General features: G+C 31.2%; 2 protein-coding genes across 2 annotated transcripts in view; one reads left to right on the forward strand and one right to left on the reverse strand.

Moving 5' to 3' along the window:
* The first annotated feature begins 102 nt into the window (after positions 1–102).
* On the forward strand, positions 103–935 carry LOC109595593 (vacuolar protein-sorting-associated protein 25). Its single transcript, XM_020010984.2, has one exon. The coding sequence runs from the start codon at positions 243–245 to the stop codon at positions 771–773; it is 531 nt and encodes a 176-aa protein (XP_019866543.1). The 5' UTR covers positions 103–242; the 3' UTR covers positions 774–935.
* A 259-nt stretch (positions 936–1,194) lies between these two features.
* The window catches only part of LOC109595581 (eyes absent homolog 2), a 30,937-nt gene continuing 5,654 nt past the window's right edge, over positions 1,195–26,477 (reverse strand). The window contains exons 3-10 of the mRNA XM_020010967.2: positions 4,940–5,118; positions 4,500–4,659; positions 3,991–4,264; positions 3,763–3,928; positions 2,633–2,892; positions 2,196–2,500; positions 1,896–2,140; positions 1,195–1,811 (exon numbers count right to left, since the gene is read on the reverse strand). Coding sequence (XP_019866526.1) covers positions 1,630–1,811; positions 1,896–2,140; positions 2,196–2,500; positions 2,633–2,892; positions 3,763–3,928; positions 3,991–4,264; positions 4,500–4,659; positions 4,940–5,118 — 1,771 coding nt within the window. The 3' untranslated portion in view covers positions 1,195–1,629. The remainder of the gene's footprint in view (positions 1,812–1,895; positions 2,141–2,195; positions 2,501–2,632; positions 2,893–3,762; positions 3,929–3,990; positions 4,265–4,499; positions 4,660–4,939; positions 5,119–26,477) is intronic.

Here is a 26,477-nt window from a genome sequence, read left to right on the forward strand (position 1 = left end):
TTTGAGTATTTGATTAATTTATTTATGTATTATATACATAATGTCATACGTGTGTGTAATATTTATTGGGCAAACAAACTTGAAATGTAATAAAGTATCAGAGATAAAGCTCTCTTACTTATTTGATACAATGCAAACAAATTTCAAAACATGATAAGTTACCAATGGTAACTGTCATCAATGACAACTAAAAGTGAGGTTACTGTTAATTTGTTCAGCATTATAAGACAATATACGTAAATATGGCAGACACCGAAGTGGACTGGCCATGGCAATATAGTTTTCCACCGTTCTTCACGCTCCAACCGCATCCCGAAACCAGAGAGAAGCAAGTGGCCGCTTGGAAGTCACTGATTTTGGAGTATTGTAAGCAAAACCGAATGTGTATTATTGATGTTAGGGAGGCTCATCAGTTGCCGTTATTTAACAACACCACAATCAATAGAAAACTCGATTCAACAGTTATTGTTTCTATATTGTCTGAGCTGCAGAAAACTGGGAATGCTGAAGCCATCGATAAAGGAAAGAATCGTTGGGAAGTGTATTGGCATACACGGGAAGAATGGGCTTCAATAATATACGAATATATATGTAATAATGGCTTGCAGAATACGGTGATGACGTTATTTGAAATAAATCAGGGTGATACACAAGATGAAGAGTTTCATGGTTTGCATACAGATGTGCTAATCAAAGTGCTTAGAGTGTTGGAGGATGAAAGGAAATGTGAACTGATTTTATCGGACGATGATCAAGGTGTGAAGTTCTTTTAAATAATAAATAGTGTAATCAACTAAATATATGTATTGTTAAGAAATTTTTATAAATCTGCTGTATCTCACTGTTACAATGAACTGCTTGTTCATTTTAGTTGTATGCCTCTTGAGTAATATTTATTGTTTAATTATGTAAAAAATATATTTTTATAAAAGTTATCTTTTTTGTTATGGCCTAATCCTTGAAACTTTCCACAAAAAATCAACCAATTTTAGGTCTTTTTGATTAGTAGATAATTCCTGACTCTTTGTATTTGTACTTTTTTAATGATTTGTTTAAAAAATCTAATTGGAGTGGTCATCAAGTTATTTGTTTTCAAACTTCAAGAATTTTATTTGAATTTTTTGTTATAATCTATTGTTCACTGAATAAAACAGTCAGTAAGTGCTAATGATGTGGGGTAATTGAATAGATAAGTAATATTTAATATATACATTTTTATTTCAGGTTTAATAACATTTATTTTAAAACAATCTAGTTTTTATAATACAAAACAATAAAAACTTAGCATTTTGGTAAATTGCCACTTCATAAATGCATTTGGATTAAATTGTCATTTTATGCAATAACATCTGTGGAAATTGGCACATGTGAGAAATACAATGAATGAATACTGAACATTTTAAAGCATAGAGAAAGTATGCACTAACAGTATTGTCATTTGATTGTAAATTAATTTGTTCTTTTAATACACTAAATAAAAGTATCGCCTTCAAATCACAATTTCAAAAATTTGTCAATTAATAATACATTTATTACAGCGTTTATTATCGTAATTAGATATATATTTTTTATTTACATTTTATACATCAAACTTACAAGTCTACATATAAAACTCTTTAAAATATTGAATCATAAGAAGTCCATATCTAATGCATTGTACAGTGCAGCAATTTCGCTGTGACTGGTTATTCGCCAAAATGGAAAATTTAAGGATTTAGCAGCAGCTTCTTCATCTGGACCATCTCCTATCACAACATATGTACATTTTCTACCGAATCTTGTCACAATTCTTTCAAAGCAGCTTTCTTTTCCTAAAAATAAACAAAAACATATTAACAAAAGTTTTTAGTTTATTAACATAATATTTGATAATTCAAATAGTAAATGACTCTTACCAATTTTTGTGGCTGAATAAATATTATCTATTGGAAAAACTCCTCCCAGCCCAAAGAGTAAGACTTTTGCAAGAGCAGGTATTAGCTGTGTTGTTGTAACTAATACATTAACACAGTTACTTCTGGAGTTTATTAAAGTTAAACATTTATTTGCTAGAGTGAGCCAATTGTCAGTAACAGTTTCAATTTCTGAACGAAGCTGCAGCCATTGTTCTCGTTTTGTTGCTCCTAGTAAGCCACCAACACTGTAACAAGTTAGTTTGTTAGTTAAAATACGAATAAAGGTGGTAATTTACATACCTATTTCTATAATTGTTGTAAGTTTCTTTAATTTTCCTATATCTAAACGCCAATTTTCTCATCCAGTCTACTCCTCCTCTGACACCAGAAGCTAAACACAAATTGCCACTGCCAGAACCTGCAGCATGGAAGCCATCTGTACTGAAATTATAATTAGTCAAGTCTTGACCATTATCATCTGATGATACATCATCAATGTGTATTTGATCACATTCCTCTATGTCATTGAAAAAGAAATGAGTGTCAGCCAAATTGAAAACCATTTCCTCCATTTTGAAACCAAGTTGCACAACATTTTGAGCATCCTATAACAAAAAAATAATTATAATATCACAATATTAAAATAAAATTTTATATACAAATTTTCTCCATAATTGAAATGTTTTAGTATTGAAGTACTGAATTAAATAATTGTGATGATGAGGAAATTCACTTACTTTTTGATATTTTGTAGCATATCCTCCTGTCAACAAACTGTGGAAGATTATTATTGTTTCATCCAAATCCCATATGAATACTCGGTCAGTTGTGGACTCAGGCGTAGTTGGTGAGACTGTGTTTGTTCTCCGGCCTCTGCCCCTTGTGCCCCTAATTTCGGGTCCTATACTGCCGGCGGAGTCTCTGGAACGTCTTGCACTATCCGCTTTTAAAGGAGACGTCGATCCGTCGCCCAAACTGATTCCATTTGATGGGCTTTCTGAAATTGAATAATAAAATTTGTAGACTTACATTGGCGAAAATTACCGTCTGAATCCGAATCGCTTGTGTCACTATAGGGGCACAGCATTTTAAAGGCGTTAGTGCACCCTAGAACATACTTTATGCGTATGTTTTATTTTGTTTGAGTTTATTTACATGTAAATAATTTAATATAGGTTATGCATTTGATGAATCAAAAAAATTTTCATTTGTTCAAATTGCCATGGAATAAATCGTTTATTAAAATTTGTTCGAATTATCGTTAGATAAATGGATATTGTTGTGTAATTCACCCGTCATTTTAAACTATAGATAGAGCTAAATTAGATTTTAAATAAAACAACATAAATGCCATCCAACAACAATATTGTTCTTTATCAATAAAAGGAAATGGAGTATATTAATGTTAGACTACCTTGTAAGTGGCTTTTTGTAATAAACTGTATATTCCATTTGTAAGTATATTTTATGTTTTTTAAACTATACTATTTAATTATTTTTTTGTGTATGTTCAAGTGCGGATATAAATTTGCTTGATAAGTTTAAAAATCTGCTTGAAGCAACAGAAACTGCACTTTGGAGAAGACGCTGTACTTTCTTGTATCAAGAATTTGGTTGTATAACCAATGTAATTATTATTTGTAATATTGTAATTGTAATATGATTGAGATTTTATCGAATAAGAGTTATTTTAAGGAGTTGTGTTATTTTATAAAACGTAAATTACTTCTTCCGGTACTTAATATAACGCATTTGCTATTTTTTACTGAAATGGGTATTTCCAAACAATTTTAAATTTCTTTTATTATTGTTCCTTTAATTATACACTGTAGATTTATTAATATTCAAAAAAATAAATTGAACAAACCTGGTAAAGTAGTGGCTGCTAATTGATACGTAGAATTTCCCAAACTGCCACTGGAACTAGGTGAGCTTACATATGGTGAATAACTTTGAGTTGCGTAGTAACTAGATGTGTATTGGGAAGCTTGTGTGTCCGTGTAACCTGTGCCATACGCTCCATAATCAACACCCTGGAAATAAAGAAAACCAGTGTCAAATATAGTTGCTACAAAAATAAAATATTCTATCGTACCTGTGCGGAAAACCCTTGTGCAAAACTAGAGGAGCCCGGAGTATTGTACGATCCGTACGGTACATATTGGCTGGACTGGCTCGTGGATTGGAACGGTGATGTTGGTGACGTGTATGGTGATGCGATGTAGCCAGAACTGGCCTTGCAGGCGGGATTTAATCCCCTGGATGTGGTCAAGGGGGAGTACGGGTACGAGGAGGGATTGTAAAATGAAGAGGCTGAATTCATGTAGGACGCAGCCGCATGATTCGAACTTCCGTACGCCTGTTGCATGCTGCAAAAAATGTGCACATGTAAATCAATTATATACTATAACGACGTAATTTTTCAAGTGACATTTTTAATATGTATTGGTATCTTGGGTTTTTTTCAAACCAACACATAATTAATTTATATTTATGTTTGCTCGTAACCCCTCGGAGACTCATGTTACACCTTGAAGAACACGTGCAATAGCTGTTAATTATGTGTCAGCTATTTATGTTTAACATGGGTCGTTATGTCCATACCTGTTGTAATACTGATGTGCTGAGGGGTATGATTGGGGATATTCCTTGTCGTAGACGTTGCCCAAATCTACTGCTGCGCCGTAAAAAGTACTAGGATCTTGGGACAGAGCAGCTACTTCGGATTCAGCCAGACCAGGACTTCTCAATTCGCTTTTAACACCTGTAACGGAGATTCCCATTAATAAAACCTGATAATATTTTATTGAATTCTTCCCCCAAAATAACAGATTAACCCCCCATACAAATCTAACATCCCCTTAATCTTCATTATACGTAACTATCATCGCACCGCTACTTAATTAAAACAGCAAGGGGATGCATCGATCACATCCCTCATGCACACGTTATTGGATTAGGCTACGATCGGGACCCGTCCAAGTTGCACAGACAATTAGGTGGCGCAGAATGTGCGTCTTGTTCTTTTAATTATGAAACACTACCTTGGGTATCCAATAGAGACCAGGAAGGGGTGAAATTCGACGCGGAAATGCATGTGGATGCGGAAGTTGACAGAGGATCCGACGTGTGGCTGGATGCAGTGGCGCCGGTGGCTGGGGGTGAGCCGCATGTGGACGACGAGTGTCCGCTTTGGGGGCTGCACGCCGGGTCTCCACTCAACCTGAAAAAATAAATAAATTAATTAATTATTTTGTAAAGTAACATATATTTATCGAACATTTATTTATAATATTTAACTTTTGTTATTATAAAATAATATATTTATTAGAATTTATAAAATATATAATACAACTATCATTTTGAAGTTAATTATGTCACAAAGTGTTTTTATTTAATAAATGTAATGCGAGGCTATTTTTGATCTATTAGTGTTATGATATAACAAAGATATTAAGTTACATTAAACATTTGTTGTGAGTCTAGTCATGTCAATCTTACGAATCCAAAAGTAACGGCAAAAACATAAAATGAAATTTAACAACAGAAATAATAACGAATTTTGAATATTAATTTAATCTGAAACGGCAGGGAAAATTGAATATCAAAAAAAATTGTTTCCTTACCATTAAATTACATAAAAATTAAATTAAAGATATGAAATTAACATTTGCGGTAGAGGATATAAATTTAAATTGTAATTTATCATATCGTGTACCTTCTTTATTCAATAATTTAGTTAGTGGAATTAGATTGCGACAAATGTTCATAAATGTTCTACATATGTGAACATATTTTCAGTACTGTAATTTATTTTCGCTTTTATGTTCAACTGCTGTTGATGTTAGGTCATTCTAATCGTTCTATTAACATTAAATGGAATATAGTAATAAGGAAACGGCGTTAAAATTTTGTCATTGCTTAATTTATTCATCACATGACCTATTAACAGTCCAACAGAACTTATTGATGGCATTCCGAAAATATACGTTTATGTTTTCATTTTTTGTTGCGTAAATATCAAAGAAAACTAAAAACGAAGTGATTTTTAGAAGAACAAGTGGGTAAGAAATAAATTCGCTTGTCCTTAGGAATTACCTAAATTTATTACATTTTTTATGAAGGTGGAATAAAAGATGATTTATTGTGTTACATTTTTTTATTGTTTTACGTATTTAACAGCCTCCGAAAGAGAACAGTGTGCGAGAGGACCATATGGCATTGAGTGAAACCAAGGGACACTTAATTTATCAAGTTTACGACCGTAATCCCATGAAGGAACGGTTATGGTAATATCTTCGGTCTGAGGTTAATAAATTAGGGGCAAATTACCGTGAAATATCTGAAAATCAAAACCAATATTTCTTGAAAAATTTTGGTCCATTGAACAATTAAAAACGGGCAACGCAATCTTGATCAATTCTTTATGCCTGTTCTGTCACATAACGAGCCGGACCTCCTAGTCGCAGTGCGTTCTTCCAGCCCACCTACCTTCGCTTGTTTTATTATCTTCACTTGTCTTTTTTACTTTTTTATTTCACACAATCCCGGCAGGCTTTGGATTAATACCATTACAACTAAATAAACCGGCCTTATCGGCCACCAATTTGTTATAACGCGGTACGACACGAGTTCTAGTTAACTCGGACTACGCTCCATTTTGTACCCGGTGCCACCCATTACACAATCTCCTTTGTCTTTGCGTACACGAATTCGACACCACGACCACCATTGTCTCATGTATTTATGTCGATAACCATTTCGTGTATCAATCGCTCCCCCACACACAAAATGGCAGCAGTTCCGTCAAATTGTATTTTATATGGTGTTTTGGAAAATGACGTGTTGTGTTGATGATTTGGCGCAACGAGAACGAAAGCGCAACAGAGGCGAAATGGTGTTGCAGGGGCAATTAATAAATCAATAACAAAATTATGTTTGCTTAATGATGGCAGAGCAACTTTGTAGGCGTTGTTTCCTGACCCGAGCGCCGTTTCGCGCTTTCAAGAAGTTTTCTGCGAGCGTAAGCAGGGCAGGGCCGTAAAATCGATAAAAATAAATCCATTGACCGCACCGCACAACGATGCCGAATTCTAATTTACGCGCACGCATATATAGAATCGTCGTTTACAAGTTTACAATGTAATATTTATACTGGAGTGGCGTAAAACGGTCGTGCACTTTGTGTAATTTACTGCCGTTTTACGGCCGGCCTGCGAACAGCTTGCCGCAGCTTTTTTCCTTGCAACCCTTTAAACATCAAATGGTCGCTTCCTTCTCGATCTACATTTATTATAAAAACATATGTTTCTGGGTGATTGTTCAGTCAGTTCCTCATTTTCAGGAGGGGTCTCGATGCCTCTTTATTAGAAGAGTTGATAATATATTTTACCTGGTGATACAAACCAGGTTTCACGGATGTATATCATGTCATATCGTGATGTTTATATCTAAATAAATATCAAAATTCGTGATATTCGTCGTAAAGGAGGAGTGGTAAACTCCTAGAAAATTAACAATAACATAATAACAAAATAAAAAGATTAGAATAATTTAATGTGGTTGTGTATTATGAAGTTATTTTTATTTTATTAAAAATATAATTTTTATTTTCATGTCTGTTTTTTATTTTCAGTGATAAATAAAAAGTAGTGATATTATTTTTTTAGATGTACAATTTTAAATTATTAAAAAAAAATATTATTTGAAACGAAAAAATTAGATAATATCAATATATCCGATATAACAAATTAATGATGTTTAATTCAAAATGATTTTCATTCAGAGACCTTTCAAGATTATCGAATTTTCAATAAACTGTGTACAAAAGGACTTGAACTGACATTTTTATATAACCTGAAAGATACAAATTATTTCTATAACTAATTAATTTACTTAATAAATATTAGTTACAAATTCTCGATATATTTTATTGTATAAGTTATTTTCTGTAACTCATTTGCATAGTTTTAAATATATAACAAATTATATTTAATTTATTTCAAATAACAAATTTCTAGGGAAGATTTTAATAATTGAGATGTTTAATTATAATTTGTGAGGCTCATTCAAGATATACATGTCTTATTTTATCGAGTAAAAATCAAAACAACTTTATAAAGCCGTTTAAAATATATATTAGCATGGTTTTTTAATTTATTTTGAATTTATTCAAGCTCATTTATCTCTTTCATTAATCGTTAAGTTTTCTTTATTCATATTTGGCATAAAATTATTTCAAACTGTAGGAAGTGTCCATATTTTTTATTAAATATAAAAAAATTAAAAATTTTTCAAAAATGTCTTGTATTTTAAGGCATGTCGTAAAAACTTATATAATATGTGCCAGTGATTTTTTGGCCATTTCGAATTTACCCCATCCCTGTAGATCCCTTTTTAAAAAGGGCTTAAAAAACATTCCCATATATAAAATTCACACCCACACTTCCCGTTAAATGTAGAAAAAAAGCTAAAGCTTCCTGATTAAGGTGGATAATTGTAGTCTAAGATGAGTTTATGGAATTCTTATAAATTTGAATATTTAAATATTTATTAATAATTGAGATATACCAGTATTAGTAAAATTTATGTGGCTTACAAAGATATAAATGTCTTATTTTATGGAATTAAATTTTTTAAATTAAAAGCACATCGCAGAAACGTTTAAAATATGTATAACAGGGTCTGTTTTGGGATTATTTCGAATTTATTTTATCCCATTAATCGCTTTCGGTAATCGTTAAGTTTTGTTTTTTCCTTAAACAAAACTGGTCATAAAATTATTCCAAATCATAGACAAACGTGTATATTTTACATTAAATGTAAAAAAATCAAGAGCTCACTTTCATTTCAGGTTAATTTAAGATATATAAATTTAAGTTTTTTAAAAAATGTTCTATTTTAAGGCATACCAGGGAGTTTTTTGGCTCATTTCGAATTCTCCCTCATCTTTTAGAGACGTTTTGTGTGTTTATTACTTTAAAAAGGGTTTAAAAAATATTCCCATGCAGAAGACTGACACCCATACTTCCCATTAAATGTAAAAAAAATAATTTTTTTTTCTACTTAAGGTGTTAATTGTAGTATAAGATGAGATTATGGAATGTTTATAAATTTTAATATTTATTGTTATGTGTTATTTCGTATAGCTCATTTGCATAGTCATGAATATGTATTATTTTTACTTTATTTCAAAAATAATAAATTCGTAGGTAAGATTTTGATTAATAATTGAGTGATGTTCAAGCTTCATTAAAATTTTTTATTTTATCAATAAAATAAGACATATATATATATATATATATATATATATATATATATATGTTAGCTTACGTCATCACCTTCACCGATGGACCGATGCGACGTGCTCACATCTATTTAGACTAGTTTTGTTTCATAAGCAAATCTGAAGTATTTGTTTACATTTAATAATCGGGGCAGTTCTTAAGAAAGAACCGAGCAGTCAAGCTTTAGATGTCGAGGGTTAAAGTACGTTTGTTGTAATAAAGCGTATTATTGTGAATTTAGTGTTTTAATCAAACTAAAAAGACAGATTAACAGTCGCTAATCTATCATCAGAAGTGGGATAAAGGATATCTTCTCGTGAATTATTTCCGGAAGAAAGGACCTAAAAAAAAAAATTTTTTTTTGTGTTTCTTTGTGAACGAACAATGGCAGACAATAGTGAAAAACGCGACCGCGCAGTAAGTCCGAACGTTGTGAACATTACCGAAAGTGCATCGGAGAGAGACTAGTAGCAAGAAAGTAACCACAGATTCCAAAAACAAAACATGGAAATTTTATCGACAATGGCCAACGCCCAAACTACTCAAGTAACATTGAAGATGGCTGCGCAGAAGGTTTAAGTGAGGCTGCAGCGCAGTTTCGACTTGTAAGATTTAGAAATTGCATTTGAGGAATATGACTTGAATTTGTCAGGAATGGACGAGTGGGTTACGAAAGAAATAAAAGAACAACCGAATGCCGTTTGATCTCTTGATGATGTGATGTGCCCTGCTCGACCCGTTCAAGAACGTCTTAAGAACTTAAGAAAGGACACTGACGCCCTTAAATATACAAAAATGTAACTTTTTCCAAACATCTGTGAAATATTTAGGTGTGATCGAAAAAGGACTGGCTGGATATTTTAGACATCTTGTGAAAAACTTTGCTACTCTAACAGCACCGATATCTGCACTGTTACGTGATGGAAAATCGTTTGAATGGACATGTAAATGTGAAAATGTACGATTGACTTCTTATCCGATTTTCAACATTTTTGATCTGGAATTGTCAACCGAACTACATACAGAAGCAAGTTCGTTAGGATTAGATGTCGCTGTTAGCTGTCGAATAGAAGAAAGTTGAAACAAAAGTATCACGGACCCTTTGAGATAACGCATTGTTAACCTAATGAGAGGTACGCACTCCGAAGGATTGGCAGCCGAGGTAGAACTACAATAGCGGCACATGAACAGTTACGAACCTGGCCAGATACAGAAATTCTATAAGGTATGATGGATATAGATTTATTTAATAAGATTGATGTGTGAATGTATGTGAAGGTCCCTGCTTAGTAGGCTGTTTAAGGTCCCTGTGTATCAGGCTATATGTGAAGGTCCCTGCTTAGTAGGCTATTTTTAAGGTCCCTGCGTCGCAGGCTATGTTTGAGGTCCCTACTTTGCAGGCTATGTTTAAGGTCCCTACTTTGCAGGCTATGTTTAAAGGTCCCTGCTTGGCAGGCTATTTTTAAGGTCCCTGCTCTGCAGGCTTAGATTGTTGTGTTCTGGGTCTGTGAGACAAGCGGGTAATAGACCTGGTAGTGGTTGAACCGCCTCTGAGCTCCTGGCTAGAATATGGTATCTTTTGATAGCACTTGAGAGACATGGGTGTAACAGACCTGTTGATGGTTGAGCCGCCTCTGTGCTTCTAGTGGTTGTTAACTGTGCCACATAACAGTCTATTTTGTTAAATGAAATAAGGTTTAGACTTAGTTCTTCGAATATATTTTGAGCTTGTACTGCTGTTATAATGTTTACAGATTACCGGTGTCAGGTGAATCTTTGCAAAACTGTGGAAGGTGCGAGGACGCCCCACATGTCAGGAAGGCCGTGTTAGCTTACGTCATCACCTTCACCGATGGACCGATGCGACGTGCTCACATCTATTTAGACTAGTTTTGTTTCATAAGCAAATCTGAAGTATTTGTTTACATTTAATAATCGGGGCAGTTCTTAAGAAAGAACCGAGCAGTCAAGCTTTAGATGTCGAGGGTTAAAGTACGTTTGTTGTAATAAAGCGTATTATTGTGAATTTAGTGTTTTAATCAAACTAAAAAGACAGATTAACAGTCGCTAATCTATCATATATATATATATATATATATATATATATATATCTTGAATGAGCCACACACGAATTATAAAAGTTAAAAAGTCTTCGTAAAAACATTTAAATATGTCCCTTTTGGTGTTTTGTTCGTTAATCAATATTGAACTAAACATTATTTCTAACCATGTATATTTTTCCTCAAATGTGAAAAAAAACCAAAAGTTTACTGGTTTCAAGTTAATTTAAATGATATAAATTTAAGTTTTTCTGAGAGCTTTTCAAAAATGTCCTAAAAACATATAAAATATGTAGTAGGAAGCTTTTTTGGGCCATTTTGCCATAGTCTTCCCTTTAGATATATTTTTTTAAGTTTATTATTTAAAAATGGTTTACATAAGATTGTCACCCATTAAATGTAGAAAAAAACCAAACTTTTTTCCCTGATTAGGGTGGTTAATTGTAGATTAAGATGAGTTTAATATTTATAGTTATATTTATCTTGGTTAATTAACAAAAATGTAACATAATTTACATATTAACATTAATTTGATGATGAAAACAGAGATATATTAAGTCATTTAATAATAAATTGTTATGGACGATTTTGTTTAATTTAAAAATTTCACAAATTTGTCATTTCTACATTTTAATTAACCATAACAACAAAAACTTCGACATTTTACGATTTCTTTAATCTTTAAAAAATATTGAAATATTCAATCTTACGTTTATTAAACTTAATAATTTTTTTATAACATGAAAGTGAAGTGAATGAAGGATTACCATAAAATGCACTGTGTATGTTTTTAATATTGCAAATAACCAGTGTATAAATGTAAATAAATAAATAAATAAATAACTTTCTATAAATGATACAGTGCCAACTTATTAAAAAATGTACAGATATAAATCAAATACTTAACAAATACGTAAATAAAAGTTTTATTTATTTTATGATTCCATATATGCCGCAAATAAGGTCGTCGTTAGTAATTACAACGGTCAGTAAATTTATGTAATTATTCTCTCAAAAAATGAAACCTACTACCCAAGCAACACCCTATAAATTATGACTACCTACTGTTGTTTTTATGGCATACCAGCAACATAATTCAACAACAGTTAATTGTTTTCCATCGGTTAGTTGTATACAAATCAATCGAATCGATCGTACAACAAAAAATATTACGTACATTACACAATAGTTAATAAATCTTGAGGGGGTGTGAGTAGATCAATTTATATTGGGTTACCCACTAATTCGACATAAAAACAAATAAAACGTAAAGCGACCGATAACGCGATAACATATTAAATGCGCTGAGTAATTAAGCGACGCTCTGGTGCCGTATATCTGTCATCCGGCGTGCACAATAATAATTACTCCTGTGTTTATGTGCAGAGAACTTCCTAACCTAAAAACTCCACCTCGGCCAAATAAAACATAATGAGTCCTCTTCACATCGGCAACGTCAACATGTGTGGACCAAATGCCGGTCCCATTCTTTGTCACACTGTTCGGCGGGGCGTTTTTTTTTCTCTTTCGTTCTATTTTTCATCGTCGACGCACCATTAACTCAAACTCGGGTGACACTTGTTGTTTTCTCTCGTTAAAACCTGTGGCAGGCCCGTTAATGTGCCTTCAGAAATATTTGTATGTTCGACGGCCGATCCAAGTGGACATTTGTTTGTAGTAACAGCGGTTTATCCGGCGTTTTGTTTGGTTGGGATTGCGAAGATACAAAATGCCATGTCAGTTTTCCCGGAGATTGTTTTGAATCGTTTCTCTTGGGGAATAGGAAATTATTTGGAGTATTTGTCGAAAAATTTGACCAGAAAACAACTCAAGGAGAATATATTTTTCTTTCGGTTTAATGTATTTATTGCGTTTCTGAAAATAGAAAGTGGATTAATTGTGACCAACAATAGTTTGACAGCTACACATTTGTAATCTCTAATAAGGAAACTTGGAATTTATGCAAATCTATTTGGCGATGTCTTCAATGATTTGTATTTATTTTATACTAACATTAATAATTTTACAAATTACTTTTGCATATAAATTAATTATAAAATTAATAAGTAGGATTTTATTCACTACGTAAACTGCAATATTGGTAAGACTTACATAATAATATAATCTCAAATCTAGTTTATTATATTTTGTTTTCTGAAGTCTTAAATATTTAATGCCACTCCTGCAATTCGTTTATATGAAATTCCGCATTTTAAAGAAAAAGTTTGAAAGTATAAAAATTAAAAAAGTTGTATCTTGTATCTTACCATTACCTTTCTAAAGTTCTAAAAGATTCGTAAATATTATGGTAGTCAAATTACAATATGTGGAAGATAGTTCTAAGAAAATTTATTGAAGCTAAAGTGGAGTTATTTAGTGTTTAAGAGTCTTCAATTGTCAAATTAAAAGGAAAATCTGATATTTATAGTAAGTTTTAGTTTAATGAGTAAATTTATTCATACAAATCTTTTTGAAGGGTTAGCCGTAGACATCTGAGGGCCAAATATTTTGGTCAAATCACTTTATAACTGTATTTATTAGAAATATTTTAAAATTAATTCGATATCCACTTGCCATCCACTTAATTCTTTCTTTATCTGCATATGTTTGGTAGTCTATGATGTGTATTACAACGGGGTTTAGAGATTGTTAGTGTTCTTTGGTAGTAGTAATTAGTATTGTTTTATTTAGACTATTCATAAAGGAAAGGGTGATATAATTTTAATGTTTCCTTTGAAACAAAGGTGGTAATTTTAATTTCATGTATACATTTATTCATACAAATCTTTTTGAAGGGTTAGCCATAGTCATCTAAGGGTCAAATATTTTGATCAAATTACTATATAAATCTATTTATTAGAAATATTTTAAATTAAATTACTCAGTATACACTTGTCATCCAGTTAATTGCATCTTTGTCTGTATCTATTTGGTAATCTATGATTTGTAGTAGAACTGGATTTAGAGATTGTTAGTGTTCTTTGGTAGTACCAGTTAGTATTGTTTTATTTAGACTGTCCATGAAGAAAAGTGTGATAGAATATTAATGATTCTTTTGAAAGTGTGTAACTTTAATTTAATACAAATCTTTTTGTAGGGTTAGCCATAGTCATCTGAAGGCCAAATATTTTGGTCAAATTACTATATAAATCTGTTTATTAGAAATATTTTAAACTTAACTCGATATACACTTGCCATCCATTTAATTCCCTCTTATCTGTGTATATTTAGTATCCTATGATTTGTATTACGACGGGGTTTACAGATTGTTAGTGTTCTTTGGTAGTACCAATTAGTGTCCTCGTAAATTTTAGAGTGGTCAAATTATAAAATGTGGAAGTTTATTGAAACTAATATGGAGCTATCGAGTTTTATCTTTTTCAGTGTTTAACACATTAACATCTACAAAACTGTATAAAAATATTTTACCTTTTTCTTTGATGTTAAATTTATCAACTTTTGGTTAACTATATTTAGTTTTTAAAGGTTTTTCTTTTTCAATGCTTAACGAGTTTATTGTAAAATAAATATTGTAAATATTAAAGATAATTGATCAAATTAGAATGAAAATTTAATATTTGTGGTAAACCCTCTGTGTCCAGTAAATATTCTTAAAATTATCTTCTACTTCTTTTAAAGGACATTTCTTGTTCAGGTGGAAAAATTGTAATATTAAGAATTGTGTTTTACACCATGAGAATTTTCAGTACCATTAACAAATTTGTTTTAGAATAAGTTATTCAACTTCTTAAAAATCTTATTATAGATTTAAAAACGCTGATCCTTATTATGATGTGCCAATCGAGATTGCTCCAGGATGGAGTCCAAAATTATTGTTATCTTATGTCTTTAGCCCAGCTCAGCTTGCGCACAATTATCGTATATTTAACCCACGTCGCCGTTCAATCACCGCTTCCCTTGATTGATTACTGGAAAAATAAACGGCGCAAAGAAAAATCCATCAAGGCACATCCATGCGAGAGTTTCGGTCCGTCCGCGGCGGCGGCCGTAACTCACAAGTTATGCCAACCTGACAAGACGTATGTCACTGGTCATGTCACACCCAACAACTTGTCAGCCAGAATTCACTATAATTCACGACACGGTGTTTCTCCGTCTCAGTCTCGCACGGATCCCTAGACGTTTCCAGCTCTTTCAGACCGTACCTACATGCCTGTACCGAACCACAGGGACGTATCCAAAATATATGTTAACTATGTAATTGATTTTTTTTTGTTGAATAAGCATATAAATCTAGGAAGCTGCCGGTTGTTTAAGAGATGTCATTTGTCATTACCTCTTTGATGTTGCGACTGTTCAAAGAGGATGGTGACGCTGTCTTGCTGGGCAACTTTCGTAATTTCTTCCAAATATATTGAATTAGTGAATACTGCTATTAGAATTATTATCTTCATCAAATTGTGGTAAAAAGTTTCGGTAAAATTGAAAATTAAAGATGTGTTGGTGGTACAAATAAGACTTCTTCATACTTGCCTACACTCCATAGCCCAAAATTTGAAAACAATTATAAAGGGTTGTGACACTGAAAAGTGAAACTTCTGTGCAAGTAACCAAGAATGCCTATTAACTTTAAAGACATCAAAACCGTGTAACGCGAACATAATTATTGAATGATTTATTAGTCGTACCACGTGACATGTCAAAACGTATATTTAAAAAAAATGCCGTTCGGTACGGATCTGAATACACCCGCACCGTGAAGTGGGTCCATTTCCGAGAATTTATGTGTTTGGTGCCCTGTCCAATATATTATTCTCGCCTTTTTTATGCCCCGAACCGTGCCAGATTTTTCTTGGTCTGTCATTTTACTAGACTAGAACAAATGAGCACCGAAATGGAAGTATTTACATTACGAGAACCCGTGTTCCGGATGAATTAAGAACCACCGCACTTCGATCCACGGCCACCCTAATTGCTTTCGGTGCCGTTGCTTAAACATTTTGTTTGTGATTTCATTGTTTCAACCCTGACAAATATATGCGTATTATAATTAAAGTTTCGTAATGTATAATTAAATTTTAATAAAATACTTTTCATAAAGTATTGGAAATTATTAATTTAATGTTTTTCGAGGTAGTACCAATTATTTGCATTACGACGGAGTTTAGAAATTGTTAGAGTCCTTTGATAGTACCAGTTAGTATTATTTTTGTTTTTAGAGTGTCCACGAAGGAAAAGGTGATTGAATATTAATGCTTCTTTTTAAATAAACTTTATAACTTTTATTTAATGTATAAATTACTTAATACAAATCTTTTTGTAGGGTTAGCCATATATTTTGGTCAAATTACATTTATTAGAAATATTTTAAACCCAACTTAGTATACACTTTCCATCTAATTAATTCCCTCTTTATCTGAATATATATTTGGTAGTCTATTATTTGCGATGGAGTTTAGAGATTGTTAGAGTTATTTGGTAGTATCAGTTGGTATTATTTTATTTAAAGTGTCCATGAAGGAAAATGTGATAGAATATTAAAGTTTCTTTTGAAATAGTGTGTAACTTTAATTTAATGCGTAAATTAGTTAATACAAATTTTTCCGGAGGGTTAGCCATAGACATCTGAGGGCCAAAAATTTTGGTCAAATTAATATATATCTACATTTATTAGAAATATCTTAAATTTAACTCAGTAGACATCCAGTTAATTCCCACTTTATCTGTATTTATTTTTTAGTCTATGATGTATCACTAGTTGGTGTTGTATTTATAGTGCCTGTAAAGGAAAGGGTGATATAATATTAAAGTTTCCTTTGAAATAAAGTTTGTAACATTAATTTAATGCGTAACTAAAATTAATTAATACAAATCTTTTCGAAGGGTTAACCATAGGCAACTGAGGACCAAATATTTTGTTCAAATTACTATATAGGGTGTGTCATAACTTATCCGAACCTTACTTTTGTACCTTTTTATGCTGTCTTTACTTCTTAATATTTTCAATTATTCTAAACCAAACAATTTTTCCGGGAACAGCAGCAAGGAGGAACGTTGGAACTAGTGCGATGAAATTGAATAAGACGGGCCCAAGTTTGCTTGCAGGTCAATGGAGAAAATTTTGAACAGCTTTTATTTGTTACAAACTTTAACATTTTTTATCTCGTTTTCTATTGGACTTTTATTAGAATTTTTTTAAAGAAATTATTTAGAAGTGCATATCTGGTTAAAAAATTTCGAATAAGTTATGAAACACCCTGTATTATTCTATTTATTAAAAATATATTAAACATAACTTAGTAATCTATACACATGTTATCCGTTTAATTCACTCATTATTTGTACCTATTTGGTACTGTATTCTTTGACCTCAAGAATTGTGACCGGTCAAAGACACAACACCAAACCTTTAGTAACTACATTTAGTTTTATAAAAACAGTCGATTTCTATTAGTTAAGCGGAGTGATGATAATAAAGTATCAGCAGAAACGTCTTAAAAAAGTATAAAGAAAAATCACATCTTATCGCCGTTTCAAACGACACATGTATTTATGTAACGACCTCCTAAACACAAGTATTCAGACATTAAAAAGTGTAAATTAAATTGTTAGTGGACAAAATCCATTAAGATATTTAATACACACAGCCCACTTGACTTGTGCTTTAATTAAATCTACATTTAATTAATTTGTTTGAAATTATAAAGATTTGACGCTGATAAGATCAGAATTTTTTAACTATTATTTTATTCCCGTGTATAATTTATTTGTAAAAATTCGTCGTGCTCTTAACGGACGACCATAAATAATAGAATTTCGGAATCCGGTTTGCGTGACTCACGTAAAATCAGTATTTTTGACGTTGCAAATAGCAAAATACAATGTGGTTTATTAATGAACGACAGAAACGATGCGACACGATTTATCCGAACCACTTTGTCGTATTGATCATCATCAATCACAATAAGCGCGGACACCGCGCTTATCCGCAACACGATGATAAATTCCCTATAAGTTAAACTGTTAAAAAAATTTATGCAAGCTGTCCATTGATGACTACTATCTTGTATCAACAACAGTTTTCTCGGTTTTATCAAATTTTAATCTCGCTCCGAGGCAATTTATAACTCGCGTTAAGCATCCATTAACTAAACTAATGGAGGGCCGTCAGCCGAACAGAATAAAACTTTAACACGCTCAATGGCAAGCATTTAAAATATGCAATAGTCACACCATCGGCTCCACGACGGCCATTTATTTCGCATCGGTTTCTGTTAATTGTGAACGAAAAATTACGCAACACCAATCCATTGTCCACCTGAGCACAAAAGTGTGAATGCACCCTTTTCACCGTACCTTCAAAACATTTACTATATACATCTGTGCAACACGCACAGAAATGTGGCCAATTAATCACCAAATAATTCCATGAAGTAACATTTTAGGCGGAACCTCTCGACGGGATCCCGATCTCTATTGCCGTTTAGGATGCTGAAAAAGACACAGTGCCATTGTGTGGATCCATGGGTGATCCTTGTCCCCTATAGTGGGCCCAGCATCAGGTCTGCACCCGTTTCCTACTCGACATCTCGACAATGAGCGCTTAGTGTCAATAGACATATAGAGAGGATGCTCTTTTTACATTTTAATCACGTACCTAACGGTTCCTCTTCAAGTGGTACTTGATTCACCTCCACTTCATTTACATTAAAGTTTACAGAAAATTATAATAATTAGCTACTCCCATGTATTAATAATAAATAAAATACTTCGTGGTAACTTGATGGCGAAACGATAAGATTTATAATTTAATATGGCTCCTACCTTGTGCTTGTGCATTAGTGTTCTGGCTCCAAGGTTCTTACGATTTGCTGGACAACACCAAATCCGTTACATTATCGTCTAATAAGATTTGATATGTTTATTTGATACTGAAGCATCTAATGTTACTTCATCTGCCATGGTAGATGTAGTAGATATACCAATAAAATTATCGTGGTCTTCAGATGATAAAGTCGATCAGATATCACATATCAAAACGTCGTAAAATCAATAAACATACATGATTCCGTAATATAAATTAAAATTTCAGTCAACATGGTTCATTTATGGATCAATCGAATTAATAAAAATTAAAGTCACCTGTGTTTAATGATTATTAATACAGTCGATTAATCACGGTAGTTAAATATTTAGATAAAACGCCCAAATTTTGGTGTAAGCCTTTTGGTAAGACCAGTTTTTTATTAACATTTATCGGTCCCTTCATCGAGCCCGCAGCCAGATTAGAATTTATCTTGCTTGGATGTTTTGTGGATAAAACATCGAAAAACGACACACGAATACGGTCAAGATCAGAAACGATGTTTATAAAGGTTTACTACAAAACCAGGTGCGATCTTATCGCGGCCAACATGGAATGCAAGGGGACCTGTCCCTGGTCCAAGATTAGTACACCGACATCACATAAACATAATTGAATAAAATACCTCTGCCACACTCTATCTACCCCTCAATAAAAAAAATTATGTCTAATCATTTTTTTTAGATGGACTAGTTTAACTGATGACATTTATAAATGCGAATTAGCATAATTCACAAGCACGATTTACATTTAAGTTAGATTATGTAAATTACGATTCGTTGACCCTAAATCTACCAAAAATAAAATAAAATAAAATAAAAGATAGTATCTGGTCTATTGTGACAATTTTACAAGTAGTAACTGAAAAAAAAAATATTATAACTTCATTAAAATGGCCCGTTCCCATGTCCATTTCACAATATTTATGCTTTGCAAGAAATGTTTTTATGACATTTCTATTTGTGAAATTTCACACTTGTCACCGGCCTCAGATGTTGGCAGATGTGTTGTTCAAAACCGCAGCGTCTATACAAATACATAAACGAACACTCAAAGGAGATGACAACGGAAGACAGAAAACAGGAAAACACATTTTAAAAGTACAAATAGTCATCACAATACACACATCCAAACTTATTCATACACAAAGCGTGAAGAGACGATTGAAAGTTATTTTGATACAAAATAGAAGCTGTCTATTCAGTTGAAGTACCATTTAATACGTATTTATAACACTTGGTGTGTGTCAATAATTTTTCAATAATATTTTTATTCAGCACTTGATTTACGAATTTTATTTTTAACACCACGTTGCTAAACTAAAAGTCTCAGGACAATGGGCTAAACAAAACAGTACTCAATTACAAACTGGAACTGGAAGCAAATAAATTTGAAAGTAATTGAGTTTGTTTTTAATACTGAAAATTTTCCTTGTTTGATTAAGATGTTCGTGATGATTTAGGAGCCAGATGGTCTGGCACATAAAAAGAGATTCGCTTCTGTGTTGAATAAGAGTGTTTAAAATAGTATTTCCCTTTGAAAACATATAACACTCTTCCTCTTAGCAGAGCAAACATCATAATCGATCGTTCATAACATCGATAAGATCTTGTGAAAGGTTGCGACGGAGACAGCTTATTAAAGCCAGACACAATGGTCCATTCATCATAAAGCCTTTTGACAGGACATTGTCGATGTTCGGTGAAATGCCACTGGGCTGTTGACATTGTCTAAATACAATTATGTCGTGTCGCCATCGATAATCGGCTTATTAGGGTCGAAAAAAGGGACTATTGAGCTACCAACTGCCACTCCATTACGTTCCATTGTCTTATCATTGTTTTGGCCGGGCGAAAAACGCATATAAAAACCCAACAAACACGATTGCAGGTATGTCGTTAATGGCGGTTAATAAAATACCAAAAAATTAAAGAGCTAAAAGCTCGATTGTCCGACACGTATATATATTAACGGCGGCCGGATAACAATTACAAATCAAAAATCGGTTTTATTTACACGCGCTCCGTGGCCATAAACATAACAAACCCAGCAATTACCATCGAATAAAAATATTCAAATCACACACACACAAGGAAAAAAGTCCAGACAATAAAATACACAATCCATAAAACCGAAATCCATAAAAATCATAACCCGAGTGTCAACCGAGGTTGGAAAAGTCATCGGGAACAATATTTATCTGTACTTGGTCGGATCACGCTGCTTTTCGACATTCCCAATTCAATGAAACGCCTATTAATTTCTTCAACTCTCACCTCCGTCACTCACAGGTAACGAGGCGCGCGTTAGAATGGGACGGAGGTTTTTTTTACTGTCCTCATCGAGTGGTTCAGGTCCGCATTTTTTGTCATTTCGACTTTTGAGACATTTTTTAAATTCAAACGGATTAGCATATTTTATAGTTTACATTTAAATAATTGTGATAAAATAATAATAAAACCACATTTTTTTGTTCACGTCAAAATACACACGTCCTCCTTTAAAAAAGTGTTACACAAAATTCAACGAGTACCCACAGCGTTTAATTTAATAGATTTAGTTTTACCACTAAACTATTTTTATCAATTTATAATAATTATAAAATTATATAAAGTTTTAAAAACAATTTCTTATAAAATTCTTATGTAATCATTTATTATGTATTTTAAATTGCTAGACAATCTGTATTTTTAGAGTAAAATTTGAAAAATATATGTATATTAAATTACGAGTTAAATTAATTATTTACTATATTAAATTAATTAATTAAAATAATTATGATATATAATTATTATTTAAATTAAATTAATTAGGAATAAATAATAATTTTAAAATGTAAATGTTTAATTAATTAATATAGATAAAAAATATAAATATATAGAAAGATTATAATGAATGTAACTTAATAATTTTAAGAATTTTAATAAATGAAACTACTGAGAATATTTTACTTACTATTTTCAAAAATAACTATATCTTATTTTTTTAAATTTTCAATTAATAATTATATCAATTTCATTTGATATTAATTAATGAGTATTTTTAAATGTTAAAATTTTTGATAACTTTACAGAGTTTATTATATGTATTATTTTACAATTTTATATATTATTTTTAATTTTGAATTATATTTTTTTAAACTATGTGTGGATTATAATAAATTGAAGTTTTAAGAACAATTTCTTATAAAATCATTTAACTTATAATTTTAATTTGATAAACAATCTGTATTTTTAGATTGAAATTTTAAAAAAATGTATTAAATTAAACTTCTAGATTAACTATTGATTATTATTAATATTATTTAATTTAAATTAATTAATAATAATAATAATAATTAAAAATATAAGGTTAAGACTTTGTTTCTATATATAAATATAAATAATTAGTGTTTAAATTAAATTAGTTATTGAAATTAATTAGAGATAAATAATAATTTATCTTATAATTTTAAGAAATATAATAAAATTCAAACTACTCAAAATATTTTATTTGCCATTACTATAATCAAAATTAACTATATTTTATGTTTTTTACGTTCTTAATAATTAATTGTATCAATTTCATTTCATATTAAAATATTAATACAATATATAAAGGACTATTTTTAACTGTTAAAATTTTTGAAAGCCAGTTTATTATACGAATTATTTTACAATTTGATATCATTTTTAAATTATTACAAATGAGTGGATAATTTGACTTTATTCTAGGTTTATAAAGTTAATAACTAAATGCAAAATAAAATACATTTTATTATCGCATTCAGTTTTTATTTAAATAATATTTTATCATTTGATATGTTTTTTAAATTTAAATTATTCGACATAGTTTATAGTTAATAATAAAACATTTGCAATAAAATACATTGTAAAAATTATATAACTTAAACAATATTTCGAAAAAAATTATAATCTAAAGGTTTTAAGATTTAATTTGAGTTATATCTAATTTTCTTGCCATATGCATTTTAAATTAATCTCAGATTAAAACTAAATATAAATTTAACTAATTTCATTTAGTATTGCTAATTTTAAATAATGTAAAATTGTCAATAATTTTGATTATTTAAATTATTAATTATTATCATTAATGCAATCATTTAATATCAAAATAAAAATAAATTTTGTTAACAATTGGTAAAAAGTGATAAAATGATCAGTACAGTTTTTTGCACTTAATTATTTTTTCTAATTAATGTGAAACTGGAATTATATATTTGAAAATAAAAAGGTATTGTATTGTGCCGGCAAATAATTAAATTGAACGTAAAAATGATGTACCGCAGCCGGAAACTCAATAGTCCATATTTTATAATGATGAAGAAATAAAGAAGAACGAACACTTATTAAAATACCGAGTACGGCCCTCGACCGAACCGCTGCCATTGTTTTAAATGTCGCAGAGACAAAACCCAACGCGTTTCAAAAGTGACATATTAAACGATACGTCCCGTGTCAGTTAGTCCATAGACATATTCTTTATGTGACAAACTGGCGATGTATAATGGGCCTGCATATCTTTTAAATCTTCATTATCTCGTGGACCACCGTGGGTGACCCCAACGCTCCCACCACTTCAAAACCACGGACCATGCGGGTTCATATCCGTGGATTGATTTACCAAAATCAAATTGTTCTCTTCGTTAAGTCCTGTACGACGTGCGCAAAATAATTTGGCGCATCCGCCATTTTTATGAAGGAATCTCTCAGAAGCGGAAACCAGTCGTAGCTTATTAATCGTTTGACAATATCAAAGTGCTTTATTGATTGGCGATCAGTAGGTTTTTTCATGTTTAACGTTTATAGAGTTTTGTTTTTAAAACGACTCAACAACAACTTGGAACGGATGTGATAAACTTTTTTAAATAATCGTGTTACTAATAATAATGTTATCATTTCAAAACATTATAAAATCGATTACTATCCTGACATTTTAACACATTCACAATTTTAAAACTAAACAATTTTTTTGGTAAATGCAAGGCAAGCCAATTAATTTTTGATCAAATCAAAACCAGATGTGATATACTATTTAATTATATACTTTAGGACTTGATTGCTAATTAATGGTCGTAAATATTCGAAACACATTTGTAGAATTTCGGGATTAAACAAGATGTTCAACGGTGGGTGGATATTTGCGTCTGGAAGCGTCATAAAAACACTAAGGTTTGTTTTTAACGCACATGGTTTTTACGACGACCCGACCTATTAAAATGGCCATCATACAAAACTTATGACCCCGTTAAATCAAACAATTGTTGCTAATTAATTTAAGTGCGATCGTTATTAGATTGAATTAAAACGTAGTTTGCATACATATTTTATAACGCCATTTTTTAATTTTATTATCAGTATTAAAACGGCTCATATATATTCAAGTTGTTATTATAACTAAAAATGGAAAAAACAATATTATTTTATTATAAAAGAATATTTAATAAAACAACTTTCCGATTAATAAATTAATAATTTTAATTCATTTAAATTTAAAATAGTTCACAATAAGTAATTTATAATAAAATAATAGATAAATAACTACATAAATATAAAATAAACTTTTCCAATCAAATTATGGTCCCCGATATCTTTCAAGTTGTTTAACGTTACATTAATTAAGAATTTTAATCGATTAATTATAAAACGTTGGTAGTAATTTCAAATTTAGCTACTTTTTATTACAATTTGAATCGTTTATATTAATGTGCTGCCTTTTAAAACTTTAGAAAAAATATTAATGTAGTTTAAATAATTTTTTTTATTAATTTATTGTTTGATTTTTACTCTTAATCTTAATGACGTGTTGTAAGTAAAAATTTTAAAATTAAAAAAAGGAATGTAGTTTAGATTAAGATGGCGATATGATTTATTTATAATATTATATTTTAAATATTTTAGATAAATATTGTTCAACTTGTGGGTTCCAAAGTCTTTTTGAAGTAAAAAGATATCAATTTAGTTCAAAATCTTACATTAAACTTGAAAATTACTAAAATTTTGAGATACGAACTAAAAATATTGAAGTACTCATAAAATTCTCAAGAAATTTAATTGATTAATTTTGAAACTCTACTGTAGCATCAGGGGATCAAACTTAGCTGTTATATATTGTAATTTAAGTATGTGTAGCTTTTACAATCTAAACTTTTTAATGAAAGTTACAAAAATATCTAACTGTCTAAGTTAAGAATAAATTGTTAATTTCTTGTTTTGTAGTGAATTAACTAATAATAACCATTAGTATAGTTTCTGTCTATTTTCTCTTGTATTCCCTATTTTTGTCCTAAACGAAAATACTGAAAGTACACTTTAATAGTATGCCCAATAAGTAGAAACTTAAAATTACAGAAAAATTGAGTACAAATAAACTTATTAAGAAATAGTTTATTGATTGTAAAACGTCTAATGTAGTTTCAGGGCATCAAATTCAGCTGTTATTTATTGTGATTTAAGTATGTGCAGCTTTTAAAATTTAAACTTTTCGATGGACGTTTAAAAAATATTAAGACTCTTGTTGCTTTACTAAACAAAAACGCTTAAGGGTGTGCGCAGCAAGTAAAATCTTCGATATGCAAAATTTATTTTCGATTTATTCGTGTGTCATTATTTGAATCACACCAATAATAAAAATTTCTAAAGTGTGGGAGTGTCCTATTTACAGTCCGTTCCGATAAAGCAATAACCGATTGTTGAACAAAATAATAACAGCGTTAGAAACCACGTAAGTACCGATGTGACATGACCTTTTGTCTAACTAATCTTTTTACTAAACCTACAGTCTCTTGTGGTCCGTTTTAATGCAAGATGACTTCAGGATAAGACCGAGTCTAACTGCCACTTCCACGGAGTAATGTCGTTCTAAAACGGGCGCATTTCCATTTTAATAAGGACTTTTAAAACCGACCATTCAAATTACTCCGGTGTGATTTAATGTTATTGCTTCAGCGATCGTGCAAAGCGATACGTATTTAATTGTACCGTTTAAATAAATATATATGTATAAAAACAGGGTTCCATTTTAAAATTGTGAACGTCTCAAGTGAAAATTAAAGCTGACCAAACAGGAGGTTGGACTGGGGATGCATCGGCGGCGACGCGTTGTATCTGTTCAAATATTTGTGCTGAAACAACCAACAGTCCAGGGGCCACCTCAGCTGTTGGGTGTCCGTTTTGAAGTGGTGCACTTTTATTCCGGTGTAGACTCAACAACTGCGGCACGGCAAACACACACACACGAGGAGGTAAGGAGGCGAAATGTCCGTACAAAAAAAAAAAAATAAACGAACAACAAACTTTATGCCACACATTCAGCCGTCGTCGACACTGACCATCACATTCAGCATTTGCCAGGGCATGTGATTGGGACAGTCGTTACGGGCGCGAAATAAAATAAATCCGGTTTTTTGCTG

The sequence above is a fragment of the Aethina tumida genome, chromosome 1 (genome assembly GCF_024364675.1).
Source record: "Aethina tumida isolate Nest 87 chromosome 1, icAetTumi1.1, whole genome shotgun sequence".
Lineage (NCBI taxonomy): Eukaryota > Metazoa > Arthropoda > Insecta > Coleoptera > Nitidulidae > Aethina > Aethina tumida.